We start from the raw sequence: 22585 nt of genomic DNA, 5'->3' as shown, positions 1-22585 counted from the left end.
CATATGAGGACTTTATTTCAACATAAGCTGGACATGTTTGTTTCATGCTAACAGAAAATTAAAGGACATACCAAAACATGCAGAAATAAAGACAACGTTCCTCACACACTAAAATACAAATCAGAAACTATGCACACTTTCCACAGAGCACTTGGTAAAGAATATCTTAAATATTATTATCTATATGCCATGTATAGTCTTGACAACAATTGCTTGTCCACCCCTTAGGTAAAATAACCAGAAAACAAGATTCACCTCGGTTTTTTAGGGAAAACAACATTTCCCTTGGTCGCGATGGGGATCAGCAGCTGTCGCTGATCCATACGAAGATATTTTTCAATAAGTACCTCCACTGGCACCTTGTTATTCACATAACCCTGCCTGCAACACAAAAACACACAAATTACATTAAATATGAGAAAAAGTGAGTGATGCATAGGTTACACAATCTACTGTCCTTTTCCTACGAGTAAACAAGGATCTCAATGTTACCATCCAGAGGCAAGTACAATGCAATACTTCTAATTAAATCTTCAGCTCACAAGTCATTGATGTAGTGCTAAAAGTGCTTGCACACTCACTCAATCACACAACACATACCTTCTCAGCAGAAGTTCAGCATCCTTAACGTCAATTGTTTTTCTTTTTGCATGGACAGCATACGTCTCCAAGTCTTCCGCCAGGCGATCAAAGTATTTATCCATTCTGTTAAAACAGTAATAAATAGTAAATCGTAATTTAATCAGAGATGCTGGCTATACACCAAATTCTCTCATAGTTACTTACGTCTCACTTAGGACGGGGTAAACGTCAGCTGAGACCTTTGTTTTGGCAAAGTGCTTGAAGACGCCCATAAGGTAGTTCTTAGGGAGGCAGGCTTCCTTCTTAGTTGACCTTGACTTTCTCTGCCTCACCTGTTTAGGTTTAGCTGAAGGTACAGCTTCACTCGTACCACTGATAGTGTGACAGACATTAAAAGACACAGTCAGTGACACAGGATTTTATCATGGAAACTGCTTGATAAAAATATGTAAGGAAAATGTAACGTTAGGCCATCTAATAGGCACAATAAAGGCTTTTATAACTATGTTTGCCATTCTGCATCTGTGGTACAATGTTTCAGGGTCAGTTAGTTTTACTTAAAATAATGGTTTCAGCAGCATGGAATGCAACTTGCCTTGGATCATCTTTAAAAACAGGTGGTGAAACTAGAGGACGAGGAAGAAAAAAGTTCCTTTTTTCTTTGACAAATGCTGGAGTCTTGAGCGGTAGCTCTGCTGATATAAAAAAAGTTTTTAATTGTTAGATAAGTAGATAAAACATACATACATGGAAGGAAATGACTAAGCACCTTACCATCCTCTTCTTCCTCCCACTCTCCTTCCTGTTCTGAAGACTCCTGAGGAGCAGCCTCTTCCAGTGGACCAATGTCACTATACTCCATCACCTCTGGAGGATGAAAGGAGTCTTTATCAGACTCATACTCTGCATAGGCAGCATCCACATGGGTCACGTATTCAGGCAGGTCAGGTAGGTTCGTGTAAGGCTGAGGCATTTCCAAGGTGCTGTTTCGGTGGGCTTCGGATTTGGCATCAGACAATCCCATTAAAAACAAAAAAAAAGCATAATTATTATTAACTACACACACCTCAGACAATGTACCTTGTCTAATATTTATGTAAAAAATAAAAATTACATTAAAACTTTAAACTATCATTACCAATGACAAATTATATTTTTTAATTTTGCTGTTTATACCTGTCTCTGTTCCCTCTGCAACAGGCATAATGAGCGCAGAATTCGGAGCATTAAGCATGTGACCCATGTGTTCTGAGACATGTTCCTGCTGTTCTAGTGCTTGTTTTTCTTCTTCCTCCTCCATTGTCCCATCAGACTCATCTCCATTCTGAGATGTGGCCACATCCTCATCTTCATTAGACTGCGACTCTGCTTCAACATCTTCTTGAGACTGGGAGTGAGCTTCTTCCTCCTCTTCTTCAGTTTGAGAGTCTGGTGCAGAGTCCTCTTCCTCTTCTGCTTCAGCTTCAGTGTTGTCTTGAAACTCTGAATCAGCTGCAACTTCCTCCTCATCTTTCTCTTCTTCAGTCTGAGAGCTTGGTTCAAACTCTTGTTCCTCAGATTGAGACCCTGCTTCCACATCCTCTACAGGGTGAGAATTGTCAGCGTCTTCACTCTGAGCATCTTTTTCTTCAGCTTCGTCAGACACAGTTTTATCATCCCTTAGACTAGTCAGGAATTCAGCTACATCTTTCTTTTCCTCAGATTTCAACATGGTCGTTCTTCTCCTCGCTTCCTCCTTTAGAGTTTCACCTCCATCTGCCTCTTCCTGCAAAGGAAATCGAGCCATGTCCTCCTCTTCATTTGGAAACAGATACATAGATTTCTCTTTCCCCAGCTCTCCCTCCATACGCGTCTCTTCTACCTTCTCTCTCATATCCCTCTGAATCTGAGACGCCATGATAGTGGGTTTGTCCTGAGTTGCAACAATGGAAAAGTTGGAGGTCGTGGCATTGGGCAGGGCATAAAGAGCCGTGTTACAGTGGACAATGTCAGTCGTGATGTCAGGTTCACTGAGTTTGCTTAGACCCAGAGTGAAGCCCTCTGAGTTAGTAACCTCAGCAAGATCTTGCTGTGCCTGCACAAAGCTGCTCGCACCTGTGTGATGGAAAGATCCCAATTACTCCATATCTGTTGTTATGAAGAAAAAAAAACAATTTGTAAAAAGCAAAGAGCGTTATATTCACAATCATCACCTTTGATCTGCTGTTTATTCACAGCAGCGCCAAATTCTTCTTCTGTGATTTTCCGACGGTTTGAAACTTTCCTCAGCAGGCCTCTTTTTTCAGTCTGAACCTCAACAAAGGGCGTTTTTAAATTCAGGGAGGTGGAACTGAAAACAGAATAGACAAGCAACATGGTGTATTTATTCCTTTTTTAAGACTAATCACAATTTAAATGAACATTATGTTTTTATGCAATTTACCTCAAAGAAAGTGAGGAATGGTCATCTGTTGAGTTTGTAATTTGGTCCTCATCAACTGCAAATATGTGAATATTTGGTAAGCGTTTGCTGACACAGTCACACCAACTCCCTGGTCTTATAACAGTCTTTTTCCCTCTCCTAAATGCATTAATGTGCAGTAAAACAATTTGTTGCATACATTAATTGTTGCCACAATGCTGGCTTTAACCTTACCATCTCCACTTTTCAGACATTTTTCAAATGCTGTTACGTTAAGAATCCGGCGTGGTCTCTTTCTGGTCAGTCTCGTTGCAGTGCTTGCTGCATTGCCAAGCGTTAAATCAGGCAACTCCAATCCTGACAGCTCGATGCTGTAGGTCAAGACAAATTAAGGTCATTATCTCCTACATCCTATTTTGCCAGTTGTCTACAAACAACTAACATACAATAAGTGACTGATAAGTTAGTGGGTTAAAGTAAAAAAACTGTTTGATATATCTCCCCACCTAAGATACAAGCTGATCAGTTGCCCCGTTATATTGTTTTCTCACAACCAACATGAGTTCAGTTACTTATAGCATTAAAAGAGCATCTCATATGTCAGAACCATCCTGATACACAGCTCACCTAGAGATGGAGCTGGTAGATGGTGCCTCTGAGTCTTCAGGTGCCCCTTTCTCATGAACCACAGGGGATTTCACAGGTTCTGAAAAGCATAACAAAATACAATTTAAAAAGGACCAGAAATGGGTGAAATAGCAAAAACATTCAGGTACATTCACACACCTGTCTGCAGGATGTTCATGAGTATGTGCCTTGGAGTGTCACCCTCATTAAACAGCATTGATGTCGTGGCAGACTTGTTCGGCTGTCTGAGAGTTGAGGTAGTCCTCCTTTTATTGGCAGGCAGGGATTTTCTGGTTATACTCTAGAAAGAATGTATACAGGTCAACTTAGGAGTCTCAAAGACATATCCATGACCAGCAGATAGCAAGTTTATCTTCCTCACCTCGCGTAACTTCTGTCTCAGGCTGCGCCTGAGCATGTCCTGTGGAGTTTGGGCATCTCTCTGGCTTAGTCTGTTGCTGCGCCGTTGCCTGTTGGTATTCGGTCCTTGCGGGACACTACCAAGACAGACAACTTATTAATACTGGATAATACAAAGCAATTGATGCTTTGTAAGTGCTATATTGGTTTGGCTACATTAGGACTCAATTTCCCCGCCGTCTTTGCGTGGTTTGTACCAACCAAACGACGAATGGCGGGTCATGTTTGTGTTCGTTTTCAATGGCTTCAATGTTCACTTAAATTATTTCCAGGACAAACTGTACCTGTTGGTGATAGGAGTCATGGGTGGCTCGGTGCTGAGAATATTTCTCAGCAAAACCCGAGCAGACAGGTCCTCCGTGGTATCCATTTGACTCAGCAGTAGTAGACAACCAGCTGGTTAGCTAAAATGAGTTAGCAACCCGTAGCGAAACGTTAAACAATAACGTTATCCGCGTTAGACTGTAGTTTTTCGTAATCCAGGTGGATGTCCCCGGAGTTGAACTGAACACACTGTCATAAATTACAGATTTATCTAATTACAAATACTTTATTTACTGCTGAAGATCTATTCTCGTCTGACTGAAAAGTTCAACGGATACTCCTTTAGCATCTCGACCCGCGTTATTTTTAAGTGAAGTCTCGCGAGAAGACAAACGTTCTTCTTCTACGGTCAAAACACTGGAGTGCCCACGGCTCTGCTACCGCTACCAAATCAAGCGTACGGAAGTGGGAAGTGCAATATTTATGTATGACATATTTATATTACATATCAAAGATAGTGACAACATGTACAAATTATCTAATACTATAGTAAAATATAATTTCATGGTCAATGATTTTTTTATAGAAGTATAGTAGTGTGTAGTGTTTAGTGTAGTGCTTGCTGAAGAAGATATTGTAAATAAATATAAAAATTAAAATTTCAGATTTCATGAAAGGGACAGTAATTTGGAGAAATGAAACTGGAGAACAGCAGAGAGGACAACATGATGGCTCATAGAGTGCACATTACTGACCTGAAACCAAACACAAGCAACCAGTAAATAACGACACTGATGTGGATAATTATATTTCACAATACATTACAGTCATGTTTGTCAGTGTCACAGTGCAAAACTATATATTAGCTGAGCTGGAAAAATGTTAAGAGATGAAAAACAAAACAGAGAGAAGATTATCAAAACACAAACAACTTCTAAAAAGCAACAAATGATCACTGTTTGGTCTGGATATACCAGTACTCAAATAAAGTAGGCCTACTTAAGAACTGGCTTTAAGTGTTTCCAAAAACATTTTGTTTTCTGTTAGAGCCAAGTCCAGCTACTCCTCCGGTTACTGACCTCACTACTTTAAATACTCACTTTTTTGCATGAAAACAGCCCTTCTTTAAAGGGACCATTTTGTTTGTTTTTGTTGTAAAATAAGATTTTAAGGACTATTCACATCATTTTGGTGCAATATAGTCAAATGTAATCTGTAATGTAAATATAAGTCTAACAGCAGATTTACTGAGCCTTGGCAGCTTGTCTTAGGATATTTTACTGGCCCACACACCAGGTTCCTCCTGTTCAAACATGTTGTCCTGTGTCGCAGCAGTCTCATTTAAATTGGAGTGTAGATTAGGCTGCATATAAATATCTTCCTGTTTAACCCTCAGTGTGATGTTTCTGATGTGTTGTTGAGTAAAAAGAAAACTGTGAGCAAGGCAGCATTGTTTTATCTTGTTTTAATAATTTACAACACAGCAAAGTGAAAATACATTCACCAGTCAGTTAAACAGGTGATTGCCTGTTTAATTCAACAATGATCCCGTCCTCTTCTGTTCACACAGTGGAAATGAACCATGAATGATCATGTAGCATTATTATATTGTATTTGGCAAAAAATAGTGTCTCATTTAGAAATCTGGTCTGTCCTTCTTCAGCTTGGAGTAATCCATGTTAATTGCGAAAAGCTGAAACACACACACACACATCAGAAACAAATTATCAGCATGGGGGGGGGGGGGGTTGGACTTTGAGGCAAGATAACAGTAGGCTTGCTTGCACGTTCACCTGGCATATAATGAAATACATATGATATGTTCTTACTTTGTACTGCTGAGTGGGCTCCATTTTGTTCCAGGGCTCGGGGTTGTTCTTGCGATCCCATCTGAGGAGACAACGACATGGGAGAAGATTGAGTAAAACAGATAAGTCACCATGATGTTGTTGCAGAAATAGGCCTACTTACGAGACATCAGGGTTTTTTAGAGCCAGCCTGCCTAAATACATTACACTCATGGTTGCTCCACCACCGATGAAGATGAACAGGGGGATCAGCTGTTGAGCAACAGAAGAAAAATAATTGATCTTTCCAATCATTTGAATAATCTTTGACTCAATGTGTCATGTAATTAAAAAACTGATTATTAACCTACATTCAAACAATAACCTCAACACTAATATATTTAATATTCTATTAAGTTTTTCCAACACATATAAGCCTATGTCTGTCAGGGAGGACAAAAACATAACCGGTGGTCTATTAATATGGAGGCTGCCTGCCGTAAAGCAGTCTGTTTCACCTCGTCGTCCTTGGATATAGGCTATCCACTCAGACCAGTATGGAGGAAATATACGTGCAGCAGCGACCTCCATACATGGCTGTACATACCCATAGAAGGATTCCCATGAAAATACGTGTTCTCGCACTGATAGAACCCTTTAACCTATTATTATAATATATCTAATACCGTATCAATGTGAAACAAGACAACCAGAGCAGGTGACACAGTGCCAAAGAGCAAAGCAATAATCCCGTTACAAGACATCAGGATGCAAATATGATAACACCAGAGTGGCCATACTGAAGCATGCAGTAATGATAACATATTTATGTACGTTTATGATAGATTTATCCAGAATTTGAGCGCACATCTCGAGGAAGTTCACAATTCTGTTGATATAGCATCTCGCCTCATAACCTATACTGTAAATACCACAAAGGTTTGCATTCACTGGTGCGGTCTCTGTGTGAATTAACAGGCCTACACACCTTTTAATTTAAAAGAGATTTCACAAACAGATCAATACAAGAGCGATTTTAAGAGACGGGAGCGCGGCTCGCCACGGCGCGCCCTCAGAAAGGCACGTTTCAATGTCACGGGATCCTTCACATGGCATTGTAATATTAAGAATAAATACGTCCAGACTTACAGCGGGATGGCTCTTGAGTTGTTTGCCGACTGTAGCCAGCAGAGACATGGTGGAATCCGTTAACACGAAAAATCTGCGGGGCTGCAAACACGCGTCTGTGTGAAGGATCTTTTCTTTTTTTTTGTTTCCTACACGCCGGAACGTACAAGTGAAGTGTACACCACCTCCTCTCACTGTCAGCCAATCCCACAATGCGACGACAACAGCTGTGTATGTGAAACCCTGCAAGACTGTATAACCCTATGTCATGTGTGGGACTGCAAGTATCTCGCGTTTCTTGCATGTAGCCTTCAAACAATAGAAGTGTCATTTAGGAGCATCTAAACTTTGTTGGAATATTTAGTTTGATTGCCGCAATCAAACTCTTGTTCTTCACCCTCTTTCTTCTTCTTCTTCTTTATTCTTCCGTACGTTTTTTGGCGCAGCGTATCTTCAGCATACAGCCATTTCAGCCATTCAACTATCAAAATGTTCATCTCAAACAGTACATTCCGGGTCAACTTCAAGTTTTTTTCAGAAAATTATAATTTTTCAATCGAATCGTTTCTGCACGCCCGACTCTCAAAGTTGGAGTGGTTTTTGAGGTCTCCTCTACTGTTACCATGGTGCCAGGCTGACACACAGAGGCATACAAAGCTCTGAATTGCTCCGATTCTCCAGCAATTCAGAGCAATCCTACACATCAGCGTGCAAAGCAATGCTTCAGCTGCAGCAATCAAACTTGCATTTTCTTCAGGAAATGCCCTTTTCTAGTCTTTGAAATGAGGTGACATTAAGTAAAATTGGGTTGCAGCATGCTTCTCAAGACAAGCACAGGATTTCAGATCAGATCATCAAGAGATAAGACTTAGGCCTAATTTAATAATCACAAAGACGACACTTTATCATCATATATTTATGTGGACAGCACACAGAACCTGAGATAACAGTACATCCACTGGATCCATGGTGACTCCAGAAACATTGAAATCAAGGATTATTTGGCGAGTAAAAAAAAAAAAAAAATAAGACAATGTTTCAATAAATCAGCATTTCTGCAGGACACTAAAACTAGAAGTGGAGTCAAACTTTTCATCCACATGCACACATACAGAACAAAACTGTCAAGAGACAAACACAGGACCAAACCCTCCTCTGGAAGTGCATAAAAGTCCACCCGATAGAACAACGCACCTAACACCTGCCTCATCTTTAAAAAAAAAAAAAAAATAACAAGGGTTCTTAGCTTATGTTGCAGGTAACTGGAAAAACAAAGATGTAGAAAATACACATTGCTACTCTCAAATTTACAAAGAAGTACAAAAAGTGAATATAAAAATAAGTATTGCGACTGAAATGTAGCAGTTCAATTTGTGCAATTATGTCTACCAGAAATAAAAACTATTTGTTCATCAACATGTCAGCTTGGCAGAACGACGAACATCGAATGACAGGTCTATACCACTAAAACTGGTTAGGTAGTCAACTAGGCTGGAGACCTCAAAACTAGAAACATACCATCAAGCACACATCTAGAATGTCAAGGAATAATAGGTTTGCAATCATTAACACAAACACACAGTTACTTTCTTTGCAAGTAAACATACAAAATAACATATATACATCTTTTAAAGCAGGAATGCATGAGCAGAAGCCATTAGGTATTGATGCTACCCAACAACTACAAAGTTCCCTTCAGGTTATAAAAATCTGAAATGCGATTTCATTTTTTTTTCTTTTTAAATCGGATAAATAAACAGTACCAAACTGATTTGTCATACTTTACGCACTAACAGCAGGTGCAAGGTTGAGTAAAAATTAAACTATGAAGCTGAAATTGCAGATAAATGTCTTTGAATACTTAAAAATGTACCCAGGAAGGGCTCTGTTTTTCTGTTACTGAGACTCCGAATATTTTGGCTTGAGGTGAAAAGCGGGTTAAAAATGGTATCAACAAATAATGCCATGGCTTCTTTCGGGGGGGAAACAACATTGTATTGTATATTGACTGGCAGATCTCCCACTCATTGACCAAAATATCTTTGGATATTAAAATGACAGACCCAAAAGGCCTGTTAGATTAGAAGTTTCCTGGAAGCCCTAGAAGTCATTTGTAAAGCATTTTCTTTGGGCTTTTTTTTTTTACATTATTATGATTATTATTATTTATTCAAGGTTGTATTATAGTTCTATAGGAGGAAGTAGCCTTCCCTTAAAAAAAATAAACATGAACACATGAAATATTGCATCGTACTCTTCTCCACCGCTGTGATCAGAAGGCGAGGCCCTCACCGGAGCCTCCTCCTTTGATGCTGGTGGTTGTGGGTGGATCTGTAGGAGTAGCCCGGTTGCCAGCGGATGTTGCCTGGCAGGAGCTTGTCCCCTGGCTCAAGCAACTGCCTGCCGGAGAGACTGTAAGGCTGCGGAACAACAGGTCCATGGAGGGTAGCAGCGGCTTGAGGAGGCTGACGGGGCAAAAAGCTGAACCCCCATGGGGGGTGAAGTTTACCTTGTTGGGGTCTGGGCAGGAGGAAATGAGAGCTGGCTTGGGTTGGTGAGGAGAGCTTAAAGAAAAGAAAAGACAAAGTGTTATTAAACTAATACTTAAGTGGATAAAAAAGTAAATACATTTACATTCAATTTTTGATGAAACGATAAAAACAAGAGTTGAAACTGAGAAGGACTCAATATACTTGGGTGTTAAAAACATGGGAATGTTGCAACAGAAAGGGTGGAGGCAGGCAGGGTTGTTGGTACATGTTCACTGCACCCCACAAATTCTCCTGGTAGCAACTATAGGTCATGTTTTGTTTGATTCAAAGCCATAAAATAACCCACAGCATTAAACTTAAAGTAGGATTATTTGACAATTGGTGACTGTGAGATGTGACCTGCCTTCATCTCTGGCCATACCTGATCTCCTCCCAGACTCGGACCTTCTCACAGCCCTCTGGAGGTTCCCTCTGGAAGCAGCAACTTTTGTTGGGGCCTGGTGAGGAGGAGATTAGCAGCGGCAGGGAGAGGCCAGCCTCACTTTGGGAAGAGAATTTAGTAAGGTGGCTCATCTCAGCACTCTCTGTTAATCCTGAAAACAAGACGGGAGAGACTTTTTATACAAAGGTTCTACAAGCATTTTTGCAAACGTGATGCCATGCTTTTATGCACAACAAATGTGTAGGCTGCTATAACTTACTGTGCACTAGTTGCTTGCTAATAAATATAGGTCAATTCTGGATGGTTTCTTATCTTTTACCACTCCTAGCCTATAATGTTTATAATGTGAAAAAAACCCTTGTGATTCTTCACATGCATGAAAAGGGTTTTTTTCTGGTTTCATGCTGGGCTTGAGTGGTTTTCTGATTTTAGGTCATGTCTTAAGTCTCTGCAACAGGTGCAAAAGCCACACAGCAGCTGATTTTTCGTTTTATGTTTTAATAATGTCTGTTTAAGAATGGTGCTTGTGGGAGAAATATATATTTGACTTTAACTTGTTTGTACTTCCAAATATAGCTGACATATTATCTTTGAGGTTTGAGTCTCTTTAAATTCAACTTTAGATACTATCAACTATATGACATAAGGTATGCGTCAGCCACAGAGACAGGGCTTACTAAGCATACTTGTGTGGTTCTGTCAGATATTTCTTCCTGTGAAAAGGGAGTTTTCACAGCTGATTCTCCTCTGAGGAACTATACTTGACCTTACCATTTTCAGTACCCTGGAAGTGTGTTATGATCTAGCACTATATAAATTTAATTTAATTGGAAGGTCTGTGACTAAGATGTCATGTCAGGACCAACTTCATGTAATGCTGGGCTTGCATAAAAAGAGGAAAATCAACCAAGAAGCTACTAGAGGATAAATGCATTATTATTATTACGGTGTCTATTCTATTATTGGAAATACTGTCATTGCAAAATTACCAAACTCCTCTAAATTGTGATGCAATACTTAAGGCACTTTGGCAGACGTGACACTTGGACAGAGCTGCATTACTGAAAGCAAGCTGTATGAATGCTCTTTGTGTCCATTTAATTTTGTACTACAGTCTGTCCTGTTTATACTGACCCAACAATTGATTCAACAAATGGAACCATGACCTTAAAACTAGGTAAACTAACCATGGTGCAAGTCCAGATGAGCCTCAACAGAGTTAGGCTGGGAGCTGCAGATGTAGATGGGGGAGGAGCAAGGTGAGGAGGATGTAGAAGATGAGGACAGGGGTGTTGTGGTGGGGTCACTCTGAGATCCACTGCTACTGCTCTGCAGAGGCACTGGAGCCCGATGGCCATCTGGGATCTCAAGGAGCTGTGAAGACAGGAAAATGACAGGGTTAACTTTATCCGCCACAATGTAAAACTGAAACAATTCACTAACTACTTCATGAATGCTGTTTGGGGGTAGATGACAGTTACCCTTTGCTGTGGATGTGGTGACTGGCTAGTGAACATGCCTTCCAGCTCCTGGTTGAGGCCCTCCACACTGCAGCGCAGTCGAGGGACCAGTGTAGACAGGGGAGCGAGGGGGATGGGGATTGGCTGAATGAGAACACAAACTGAACTTTAGGCTGCACTAAGAGTGAGATCCAAACAGCTGGTAAGACCCTTCAGTTTTTCTTGTTTCCTTCTTTGTAAAAACCTGTATATATCTGGGCTGCTTTAGTATATTAATGTTAGCATTCAAACAAATCCTGAAGCCTTCCTAAGCAGCTTCAAACATACCAACGCACATTCCTTATAAGTATAAAAGTATCATGTACATCATAGTTTCCCCAATGATGATCACACTGGTAAGAGTTCTTAGTAAAGTCTTACAACTGTTACTGGTTTGTCATGCTACCACGGCCCAGTGGTGTGTGTGGTATATGACAGTACAGACCAGCTGGCCTGAAAAGCAGAACTACACGTTTCATTCTGGAAAGGAGAAGCAAATGTGATGTAGCCTTCTTCCTGTTGCCTCAATGTTTTTATTTCACTCACTTCCTGCAAAGAGCTGTATGGCTTAGTTATTCACTCTCATGTAAATCAGTGATACTGGAGAGACGTTACACTGAAGTCAGCACACAAGCCTGTTTGAAGTAAGTAGTGCAGTGTGTTTGTGCATTATGATGATGCGAAGGTACCTGGATAGCTCCTAGGCTACAGCTCCCTTGAGAATATCCACGTTGGCGGTCTTTGTCATGTCCTCCTGAGACTGCAGGTTTGCTGCACTGCTGCAGTTGTTGTTTTAGTTTGGCAATCTGCAATGAACACAAGTCGCTGTCAGTCCGGTTTATACATGCAAACACACTGAGAAGTTCTTTACATGTACATTAAAGTGCTGTCAGAATTATGATATGAACCATTTAGTTGTCGATTATCTGATCATATTATAGGAAAGATAAGATGAGGAATGAAGTGTCTGTGAAAAATAAAAGGGGAAGTTTCTTTGCAGATGAGATCATTCGCCTCAATCAAGGATGTAAAAGTCAAAAACATGCAAAAAGACCACATTTTGCAAATCTGGCTGTTACCAACATGTGCTGAGAAGTACAAGCAGAACCAGACCTCTCGTAGATGCTCAGCGCTGCCCCATGATGCTGAACGCTTGTGGCTGCTGCTACCTCTCCTGCTTTGGGATTTATCCAACCATGAGTCTGGCGTCTGCAGGAAGAGAGCAACTATTAAAACCTTTCAACTAAGATCACATGTGGTTAACAAATATAATCGCAGCCGAACCCTCAAGTGAACATACGATCAAGGGAACAGATTGAACTGTTACATTTTAGTCTAACATTACGTAAAGTCCACATTTTACCAACAGGTTCACACTATTGCCACAGATCGGCTTTTCATGCTCTAAAAGTGATGTGCAGCCACATCACACCATACACACCCACAGACTGTTTTCACACTTGTAGAAGAACTAAAGAGCAGGAGAAACTGAAAAACAAATAAAGAGGGAGGATGTGGGCAACCAGACAGCAGAGGCGAGTGCCTGCACAGAGCAAGAGAGGATGGGTGCAGCCAAAACGGCCTCGTCAGCTGACTTCAGGGACTGTTCTCATGGCTGTGGTTCTCTTCTGTGTAATAGCTGTGCAAGTACTGGACAACCCCTCCCTCCCCCTCTTCATCTCTTAACTTCTTCCTCTCCCTGTAAAAATTGCAAACTAATCCTCTGTCATGATCCAACCCCATCTGTGCCCCCCACCCCAAAAAAACAACAACTCAACAGAAACATTGATGACTTAAAAAAATAAGCTCTAAATATGTCAACATCAGTGATAGGGTAATGCATTCCACTCATTCCTCACTGACAGGACAGCTCACATTATTATTTCCACACTTTAAAACATTCTCCACAACTAGAACTGACCTGGGTGGATTTGTCCTTGCGTGACAGACTGCTCTGGGCCTCTGGTTCTTTAGGCCAGTGTCCCTGCAGATAAGGTCCGATGATGGCATCAAGAGACATCGTCCGCCTCATGCCCGAGCTCAACTGGTGTGATTTGGCCTTTCCAGCTGTCAGTGTCAGAGACAACCATTAACATAAAAAATGGCATGCTTTTATATGTGTGATGAAGTCATTGTGTATGAGCTATAAATCTGAAGATGTCACCATGGGCCATTTTAAAAAAAAAAACCTAATTGTTTTTATTAATACATGGCTGTACCCAGCCTATTTCATTGTATTATTTGAATCCAGTGGTGACATAAAAAGTAACTGATAGGGAGCAACATGAGAGTTGTTTTGGAAATTAAAAATAAAGATGCTGCAGGGACTTCCTCTTTAGACACCATTTGCCACCATTGATGGGATGCTGCCTGCCACATATGTAGTCACTGAAGCTTTACTTCTGCAAGTTTGAAATTAGCACTTAAATCTATTCAAGATGTTAAAAATATCAAGATAGTCTGTGCTTTCTCCAGTTAATGATGCAACTATGGTCTAATTTTAAACTACCAAGCATGAGTTGTTTTTTTATAGCAATCACTGTAAATATGTTTTACATATTATTACAATATAAAAAATGAAGTCAATTCTCTTGAATGACAAAACATTAAAAATTATATTTAACATTTGCTAAACTTCCTTGATGTACCATAAATTTAATTTAGAAGTTTACAATCATACTCTTCTTCTTACAATTGAAAGCTAGTCAATTACTTATCAATAGAAACTTTATACATACATGGTGTGAAACACTAATTATACAACATGGACATAAAATCCACTGACTTGATGTTGTGACAAGCTCATACCTGACTTCCCATCCCTCCGGTTTGGTCGAGGTTTGCTGGCCAGCTGGTAGGGAACAGTAGCCTTGAGAGGACCCGAAGCAGCACCCCTTATGTGCCCACTGCGGCCAGACATTTTTACAGTAACAAACCTGGGACCTCTTAGTTCTCAACTGCCTGGATTTAGTAGTGATCAGTCCTGCCTAGAGTTGATATGGGGGCGCTCTCGTGGTGGTGGCTAAATTACCAGCTGCAACTCTTCCTCTGCTGCTGCTGATGATGACTACTACTCAAAAAACCGTTACAAAAGTCAGTCTTTTAGTCACACATACGCCATTTTCGAGTAAATTCGCTACCGACAAACACTTAGCTCAACAGATAAGGCGTTAATAACAGCCTGCAGTCACGTCTTCGGCGTTGATCATACTTTTTCTCTAGCTTGTGTGCGAGTTAGCAGCCTAGCAAGCAAAGTTTCTTTGTGAGGATGTTGAGATATTTCACTCCGCTGTCGAACGAGGAAGCAGCTCCAGCTTGAAAAAGTCATTTAACGTCAACTCCTACGTCTTCTGAGCAGACTCTGAGGTGTATTTCATTATAATTTCTGCGGGCCGAAGCGTGTTTTTGTGGCCCTGAAAGGTGCGAGGTGGTGGACACAGTCCTCTCTCTCTCTCGCTCCTCCGCGTTCTTGTGTTAAACTCCAGACACCTCTTACCACCACGCTGGTGTGGATTTAATTATGTATGGAGGAGGGACCTGACTCTAAAGATCACTTCTGATTGGTTGTTGGAACATCTGACTTTGATCCTATTGGACAATCCATCATCAATCTGTCAATCCCCAAACAATCAAATTTGCCGTCACCGCCTCCAATTCATATCTCATGTTAACTGATTTTCGACCTTAAAGTCCTACTAAAATACTGTTTTGCCGTTTTATGTTCGGAAAATGGATGTTAGAACTACAACAGGGACATAATAGCAAGTTACTACTGCTGTAATCTACCAGCTCTGTTCTGGTAAGTATTTAAAGGGCCAGATCAACGTGTTCTAGCTTTAGCAAAGTTGTTGAAGACTTATAGGTGATAAAAACAGCGTTAAAGAGCTGTGCTCTTCAAACTTCAAGTACCAGGAGATATGTAGGAAATGAATGGAAAATAGAATAGATAAAATAACAAATAATAAGTAATAATACACATATTTATAATTGCCGACAAGTTAGCCTGGCTATATTGCACAAAACCCTTAGTATGGTTCTCTTAGTATTTCATCATTTGGTCTGTTCATTCATTGGTAGACTTATTAGTTCCTCATACTATCCTTACACGCCCAGCTGGGTGTGTGTATACCATCTGGGTGGACTGTGAAGTGGTTTTGGGTGGTGTGAATGTGTATTTTTGAGACAGTGTGTATTGTGGGAGATAAATGTACTGACTCAGTGTAAAAGGGAGTGCCAGTAGTGGGGCAGGAGGAAGTCAAAGATAACATGACACTGATCCCAGATCGGCGCTAAGGCTTACAGAGTTCCCAAACCAAACTGTCCAAAAACGTTCAGTTCTTACAAGGCCAGTGCTTAGATAACACACTCTGACACAGCAGAATGGGAGTGAAAGTCTTTTATCACTGAAGGATGGGGTGCATGCTAAACCATGTGGTCAGCAGCCTGCTCATCTATCTAGTGCAACTGCACCCAACAATTGATGTCACTTTCACAAAACAGCCAAAGACAAAGCTGGATAACTAAACCCAACTTAACACGACCTCCTGGCATCCATTCATTTACATCCAGGGAGCTAATTAGACAGTATGTCGATCTGGAATGTATCTCCAACATAATGCATTTCCAACATTTACCAAAGGACCTTCAGCTTCTGTTTGCTTAGCTCTGTGTATTTGTCTGTCTTAATGGATAAATGAGCCTGACCTCTGACCTCACGTGAGCTATTTCAAACCCATTTGAGGAGAGACGATGTCATGCTTCACAAGGTTAGGTTACAAAGGGGAGACGTGAAAACAAAGGGTGACCGAGGCACAAGGGGAAAGAGCATGCTTATGGGGTTTCTAAGTCTTACAGTAAATTAAACTGTATTGATATCAGTTATCAGTATCACAACCAAGATAATGTGCAGGAAAAAATGAAAGTGTTGAATGTGAGCATATGAATAATATGTGCATGGGCAAGATGAGTAGTGCACCTGCTTCATGGAAGGTTTTGTTTCCCATGTGAGGAACAACATTGAAGCTACAAACAAGAAAAGACATTTTTTTTTTACTTGGAAGTCTGAATTATTAGACTTGCCCTAATACACAGCAGCATTAATGTTTCAAAAAAGGCAGTTTTATTGCAGGTTTAAATAAGACGTTTCCCATTCCTCGGCAACACTGCATTAGATTGCAATTTACACATCTGATACAAGTAAGTCATAAAATTAATTATAACAGAAAAAGAAAAAGATCACAGGAAATGAAGACACATACATTTGAAGACACACATATGCACGTTGCACATTCACTAATCATCCCCTGTGCAGACTACTCGTTTGTAGAAAAAGTCCATGAAAACATTCATTCTGCATAGTCACAATGCACTTTGCGTTTGTATGCAATAGACATTTTGTCTGTTTTGCTATGCTCCCATTGTGGTGACTCTGCAAACCTTTGTAGCCTGACAGGTCGTCTATGTCACTGTTGTCACATCGAAAAATGTCTATCTAACCTACTGTATGATTGAATAAGGTCTACACTGCCATCCATCTTAATATCATAAATCTACTTCTGAGGCATTTTAAATATTCTGCATCATAATCCCTTTGACTCCAGCAAATCAAGCTCCTCTGTTCTCTTATAATAAATAAATACACATTTTTTTTCTGTTCCTTAAAAGGTTAGGACAGCTCGTCAATCCCGCCACTGTTATGCAACAGGCAGAATAAGATACACTGACAGACTAATAAGACAGACAGATGGACACAGACATACAGAACAATCCTATAGTGAGTTTGGATGAATGTGACCGGTTCGGATACATGACTGCAACTGCACAAAATGAAGCATTGTGACATAGAAAGAGGTCAAACTGAACCTGTTGTTTGCATTCCACGAGGCTTAATCATGTCAGGAGAATGAGAGACGGTGAAAGTGAAGGAGGCTGTGAGGCAGTACAGCAGCTATGCCTGCATCCACAGTTCAACAGAGGGAGGCTGCTCTTCCACAGGCGGTGTAAGCTGAGAGACTCAGAGCGTAAAGGTAAAGGGACTCACATAAAAAGCGCATTTGTCCGCCTACAAAGAGCAGTCGCTTTGTTTTCATGTTGAATTGTCTGTTTGGAGGTTGGCAGTGTTTCTTTGGCGCCCTCTAGCTGGGAGAGAGGGCAGGACTGTTCTCTGTGCTGATGTTGACCAGGCACTCGCTGGACTTGAGGCTAGACAGAGACTTGCAGCTCGGGAGGGAGGCCAAGGACCCACACAGGCCCATCATAGAAGGGGTGTAGTCCTTTTCTGGAGGGGTGAGACAAAAATGCAAAGGACAGGTCAATTCAAGTGAGCGTGGACGTTTACTCACTTTTTATTCTGCAGTAAAGAAAATGGTGTCACCTGTGCACCAGGCTCCTCCGTTCTGCTTGCCTTCAATCTTCTGGGAGTCTGAATCCAGGCTGACCTCCACTGACAGCAGCTCTGTGCTTGGGAAACTTCTCCTAAAGTTTAAATAAAGGACCAATGAGACAAGCAATCACCAGTATTACAGCACAGTGGTTCCTTAACAGTGACCTCTGACAACAATTTTAACAACAATGGTTAATCCATTCATCCTTGTTTCTATGTGAGACAGACGCTCAGTCTAACCTGCGGAACAACTTCACGTCATCTTGGCTGTTGAACGGCTCGAGTGTGGGCCACTGGTTGATGAGGGGGATGGAGAGGTTTTTTGCCAGTTGGTTGGAGTCACAGGGAATCAAGCTTGTCCTAACACACAAGGGTAAAATGTGAGCCTGTTGTGACTAACAAATAAGATGCTGTACTGTCCTCACTGGGGTAAATAAAGATGATAAATCTCTTGTTGTAGTTTACAGCTCTGCACTAATGACCATGTGGTTTTTGCACTCACAGTTGCTCCTGTAGCTCTAGGACTACAGCCTCCAGTTCCTTTTTCTCTTGTTGACTCTGGCTCTGAAGCTCCTCCAGCCGGGCCTTTAGCCTCTTGTTCTCAGTCTCTGTGTTCTTCAGCTGGGACTCACGCAGACGTACGAGCTCCTCCAGGTAACCCTGAGAACAAACATCCACTGTGAGTGCAAAAGAAGCCTCCACCCTTGGATATTCAACAGGAAAAATGTTTGGTTTTTTTTTCGTGGAGGCCAAACAGAAGTTAAAAGGGGGAGGTGCTCACCTTCTGAGCATTGACTATCTTGAACCTCTGCTCCATTTTGCGGCACTTTGTGCTCCAGCTCTCCTCATCAGTGACCAGAGGAATGTAAGGGTGTTCAGGGATGCTGTCGTCACTTGTGCTGCTGTCAACACTCCGTCGGTCATCATCATCACTCATATAATCATAGCTGGAACCAAAGCAAAAGAGAAAACTTAGTGTTTTATTTACCTAAAATGGACACATAGTCATTTAAAGTGTGCAAGCGTACCTTTGTGTGAATTTCAAGTATGGAGTGTAGTCAATAACTGCAGATGATTTTCCATCCAGGGCCTCCCCTTTTAGGCAGAAACTTTGTAAGAGAAAACATACAGAAATAAATTAAACATTTAAACAACTTTCATGCCTATGACGTCACTGTGTAAAGGCAAGACTCACCTAAAGTCTATGGCTCCGAGACCTATGAGCATCCCTGTCAGCACTGTGGCTTCTTCTCTTAACAAGATAGCTCCTTCTGCATAGAACCTCCTAAAGCACACAGACAGGTGGGAACATATTTCTACTTCACACGACACTGCTGTGCAGAGAGATGTGGGGAGGTTTCTGACCTGGTTGTCCTGCTGTCCCTCAGAGCAGTGGCAATGTATTCAGACAGCCTCTTCTCCATCAGGGCTACTCTCATCCAGGCGCGGCCCTGAAGGCAAAAATTATTAGTTTAATGATTGTTATTATCTTGATGATTTCTGTCACTGTGTGTAGGGCTTGCCTTAGCTTGCGAGGTGCTGATGTTTTCCATGCTCTCGATGCTGCTAATGCAGCTGTTGGGGACTTTAGCACAGGCCAGGCGGATGTAGTCCCAGTAACTCCTCTGCCCATCGAACCAGCTACCTGAGCCTAGTGAGAGAATACATATTACATTGCAGTGGATGGGAATATGTACTGTTTATCTGCATGTACATAAATACACAATACGTGACTTACCTTTAAAACGATGACTGAGGATGTGTTCAAGGATGGCTGCGAAATTGATGAACTCTTCTGATGAATCATCGATGGGCTCCGCTGTGTATTTCTCTAAGAGAGTCTTAACTGAAAACCTACGTGTGGTAGAAAGAGAGAGGGAGGGAGAGAGAGCGAGGAAATCAAACATTTGGAAAACAGCCTGCCAGGAACAAAGTCATCAGGTCAGGGTGATTAGTCATGGAGAAAAGGTTTAGTCCTCATCATATAGACCCACTTATTATTTTGAATTTCTACTTGACAATTAGAAACCACATGGGTCCACGGAAGGTCGTCGTCCCAACAATAATTGTACATGTTCCTCTCATGGGTGTGACTGTCATATCATACCTTCCATTTTCCGGCAGACTCTCATCACTACACTTTAGCCTGATGTCATCCACTTACTGTGAGGGAGACGCTTGTGGGAAGCTTTCAGGAAGCCCAGCTGACTCTTACAGGGCAGCATGAATTTATGACTCCAGCCTGATGTATCATCCATGGATGTTATTTCATTATTTTGCAATCAGTAACAAACTGGTTTATACAGTAAAACCATCATCACGCCACATCCGCTGCTGTGGGTGACTAAAATACCAAACTCTGTTTATTATTTTAAGCAACATTATCCTTTCTCCAGAAGTGACCACTCTGAAATATTTTCCTGAACACTAAATAATTCAGCAGGTCTATTTGCTCCAAGAACACCTGCCAAATGCTATTTGTCCAGCGACAATGAAAAATGCTGTGAGGTGAAGGAGGTTATATGGAAAAATAAACCCCTGCAAATCTGCAGCAGATGGAGAGACATGAGTTTGGATAGATATTAGTCATGTTTTGCAGACTCACTCAGTTTCAACACTGGCTATTTAAACGGTGTGCGCACATCTATGAGACAAAGCTTATCTTAACATAAGCCAGAGAGGCAAGTGATTTCACTCCCCATTGTTCCAAAGGAAACAATGTCTCATTCAGCTGCCTGGACTGGACAATAACTGACTGACTGTCCTCAAAATGAGCACGGTCTCCTGTAGTTTCACTGTAATGCAGACAGCAGGGCAGTGACATGACCTAGATACACCTGTCAGACTCAGCAGACGGGCACTGTTGTTCTCCTTATCCTCAACCTTTTTATTCCCATATGCAAAAAATCCACAAGTACAGTCTGTGTTCTCGCCACAAGGCAGCAAATTCACAATGACAGCAGCACGGTTCAGTTTCTTTTTGTGTCAGTCGTACCTTTGAGGAGAAATTTTATTCCTAAATTCAGTGTTTTATGGTTTGTGCAGTTATTGAAGTTCCCTATAGGGATCAATATTTTATCTTAAACTGATCTTATCTCTACTGCTAGAAAAAAGGTGTGCTGTCTTTTGAGGACACCTGCAGAAATCTGGGTGTACAATGTAAGTTATGCACGCCTGCTTTACCTCAACACAGAATTACTGCAAACCTGTATGTGTTAATGCTCAGACTCTTTACAATAACCTAACAAAGCCAAATCAGGACTTGATGTACAGGCCTTATACTGACTCTCTGCCCCAAGTCCCAGGGGTGCCAGCTAGTCCTTGCCCCAGGAAGGTTGTCGTCATGGTAACCACGCCATCAGCGCAGAGGAAATAAATTGCACTGACAAAGATGACGGCGCTAAACTCGCACAGTCTGCCTGTTAGTATATGAAACAAATACATATTTATGATGCAAGGTCGTTAGTCCTCATGCAGGCTTCATGTTCATACAGGCCCACTGTCAGCACAGAGTTCAATAAAAGGACGTGTGAGGATGACGTAGGCTAGGTCTGGATGCCACAATATGTCTGTACATTAATTATGTTAAACAACACCAAAAGCATGGACACTTTCAATTAATACAGCCTAATGCACACACACACACACACACACACGCACACACAGAGAGAGAGAGAGAGAGAGAGAGAGAGAGAGAGAGTCTGACAATAAACTGACCTGCAGACAGTGATAAGGTTTTTTCTCTCCACCGCCACATTACGAGCCGACGCTTTTTTCGTGACATCCGCCATGGCCATCGCTGCCTGCACACAGCCGGGCTCCATCCAGAAGCAGGAGGAGGCAGCCCTGAAATCAAAGGACCCCTCCCTATCGGCCGGACGGCGCTCCTCATTCACTTCTGGACGATGGAGACAGGAGGATGCTGCGAGCCCGCATCAGAGCCTCCGAGAGACAGCAGCGCTACTCGGTGATTTATGGTTATGACTGTTTGATGCATCAGATGGAGCGGCACATGCAGTGCGTGGATCTGTTTGTATTATCACTCCTGTTCTCAGAGGACTGAAAGAAGAGACCTCTCTCTCACTTTCTCTCTCTGTCACACTCTCCGCCTACTTTTGACGTCATCATTACGTTACTCGATCATCTCGCATCATGCTGTGACGAATCATGCTCGGTGACATGAACACTTTCACATTCATTTCTCATGTCATTCTTTTTTAGCATTTAATACGAATACAATACAAATCTATATTTTCTAAGATTAAGATTAAGAATTACTTTATTAATCCATGTGGGGAAATTAAGTTGTAGTAGCAGCATATCAAAGACCAATAAATACAATACACAAGCAAAAACTCTTATAATTTCTAGATGTTGTTTCATCATAATATCACAATAACGGCGATGTCATCATCACCTTCATCACCATAGTCATCATGCTGGTTGATTTCCTCTGCCTGTAATTTCCCATCAGCAGCCTCCCCTCCCTCCTGTTTTCAGCTGTCATCACACTATATTCACTCAAACACACTCTGTCTAATGAAGGGGCAGCTGGGTGCAG

The 22585-nt window shown here is 41.4% G+C and overlaps 4 protein-coding genes across 5 annotated transcripts; all 4 read right to left on the bottom strand.

The window, feature by feature from the left end:
* Nucleotides 1-106: 106 nt before the first annotated feature.
* Nucleotides 107-4646, bottom strand: cenpt (centromere protein T). Of its 2 annotated transcripts, none has more exons than XM_028431263.1 (13): nt 4315-4646; nt 3993-4107; nt 3770-3911; nt 3611-3689; nt 3218-3354; nt 3005-3059; nt 2775-2911; nt 1759-2676; nt 1357-1578; nt 1178-1277; nt 787-954; nt 601-705; nt 107-381 (listed from the first exon to the last, which is right to left on the bottom strand). In XM_028431263.1, exons 1-13 carry the CDS (start codon nt 4398-4400, stop codon nt 252-254), a joined length of 2394 nt encoding a protein of 797 aa, XP_028287064.1. In that variant the 5' UTR covers nt 4401-4646; the 3' UTR covers nt 107-251. The 2 variants fall into 2 exon arrangements, with proteins under 2 accessions (XP_028287064.1, XP_028287066.1); XM_028431265.1 differs by having other exon boundaries at nt 1178-1274.
* Nucleotides 4647-5742: 1096 nt separating this feature from the next.
* Nucleotides 5743-7424, bottom strand: ndufa4b (NDUFA4 mitochondrial complex associated b). Its single transcript, XM_028431325.1, has 4 exons — nt 7231-7424; nt 6266-6354; nt 6124-6184; nt 5743-5987 (listed from the first exon to the last, which is right to left on the bottom strand). The coding sequence occupies exons 1-4, from the start codon at nt 7276-7278 to the stop codon at nt 5931-5933; spliced, it is 255 nt and encodes an 84-aa protein (XP_028287126.1). The 5' UTR covers nt 7279-7424; the 3' UTR covers nt 5743-5930.
* A 646-nt stretch (nt 7425-8070) lies between these two features.
* LOC114452678 (protein FAM117A-like) lies at nt 8071-15119 on the bottom strand. The gene is made up of 8 exons (XM_028432155.1): nt 14451-15119; nt 13564-13709; nt 12756-12851; nt 12332-12448; nt 11625-11747; nt 11331-11517; nt 10123-10294; nt 8071-9773 (listed from the first exon to the last, which is right to left on the bottom strand). Exons 1-8 carry the CDS (start codon nt 14560-14562, stop codon nt 9482-9484), a joined length of 1245 nt encoding a protein of 414 aa, XP_028287956.1. The 5' UTR covers nt 14563-15119; the 3' UTR covers nt 8071-9481.
* Nucleotides 15120-16744: 1625 nt separating this feature from the next.
* rundc3ab (RUN domain containing 3Ab) lies at nt 16745-22060 on the bottom strand. The gene is made up of 11 exons (XM_028431250.1): nt 21742-22060; nt 19763-19878; nt 19548-19675; nt 19390-19475; nt 19220-19309; nt 19053-19133; nt 18806-18971; nt 18527-18684; nt 18265-18384; nt 18016-18116; nt 16745-17919 (listed from the first exon to the last, which is right to left on the bottom strand). The coding sequence occupies exons 1-11, from the start codon at nt 21846-21848 to the stop codon at nt 17777-17779; spliced, it is 1296 nt and encodes a 431-aa protein (XP_028287051.1). The 5' UTR covers nt 21849-22060; the 3' UTR covers nt 16745-17776.
* Between the last annotated feature and the right edge of the window lie 525 nt (nt 22061-22585).

This window comes from Parambassis ranga, chromosome 19 (assembly GCF_900634625.1).
Source record: "Parambassis ranga chromosome 19, fParRan2.1, whole genome shotgun sequence".
NCBI lineage: Eukaryota > Metazoa > Chordata > Actinopteri > Ambassidae > Parambassis > Parambassis ranga.
This window is presented reverse-complemented; position numbering and strand designations above follow the sequence as displayed.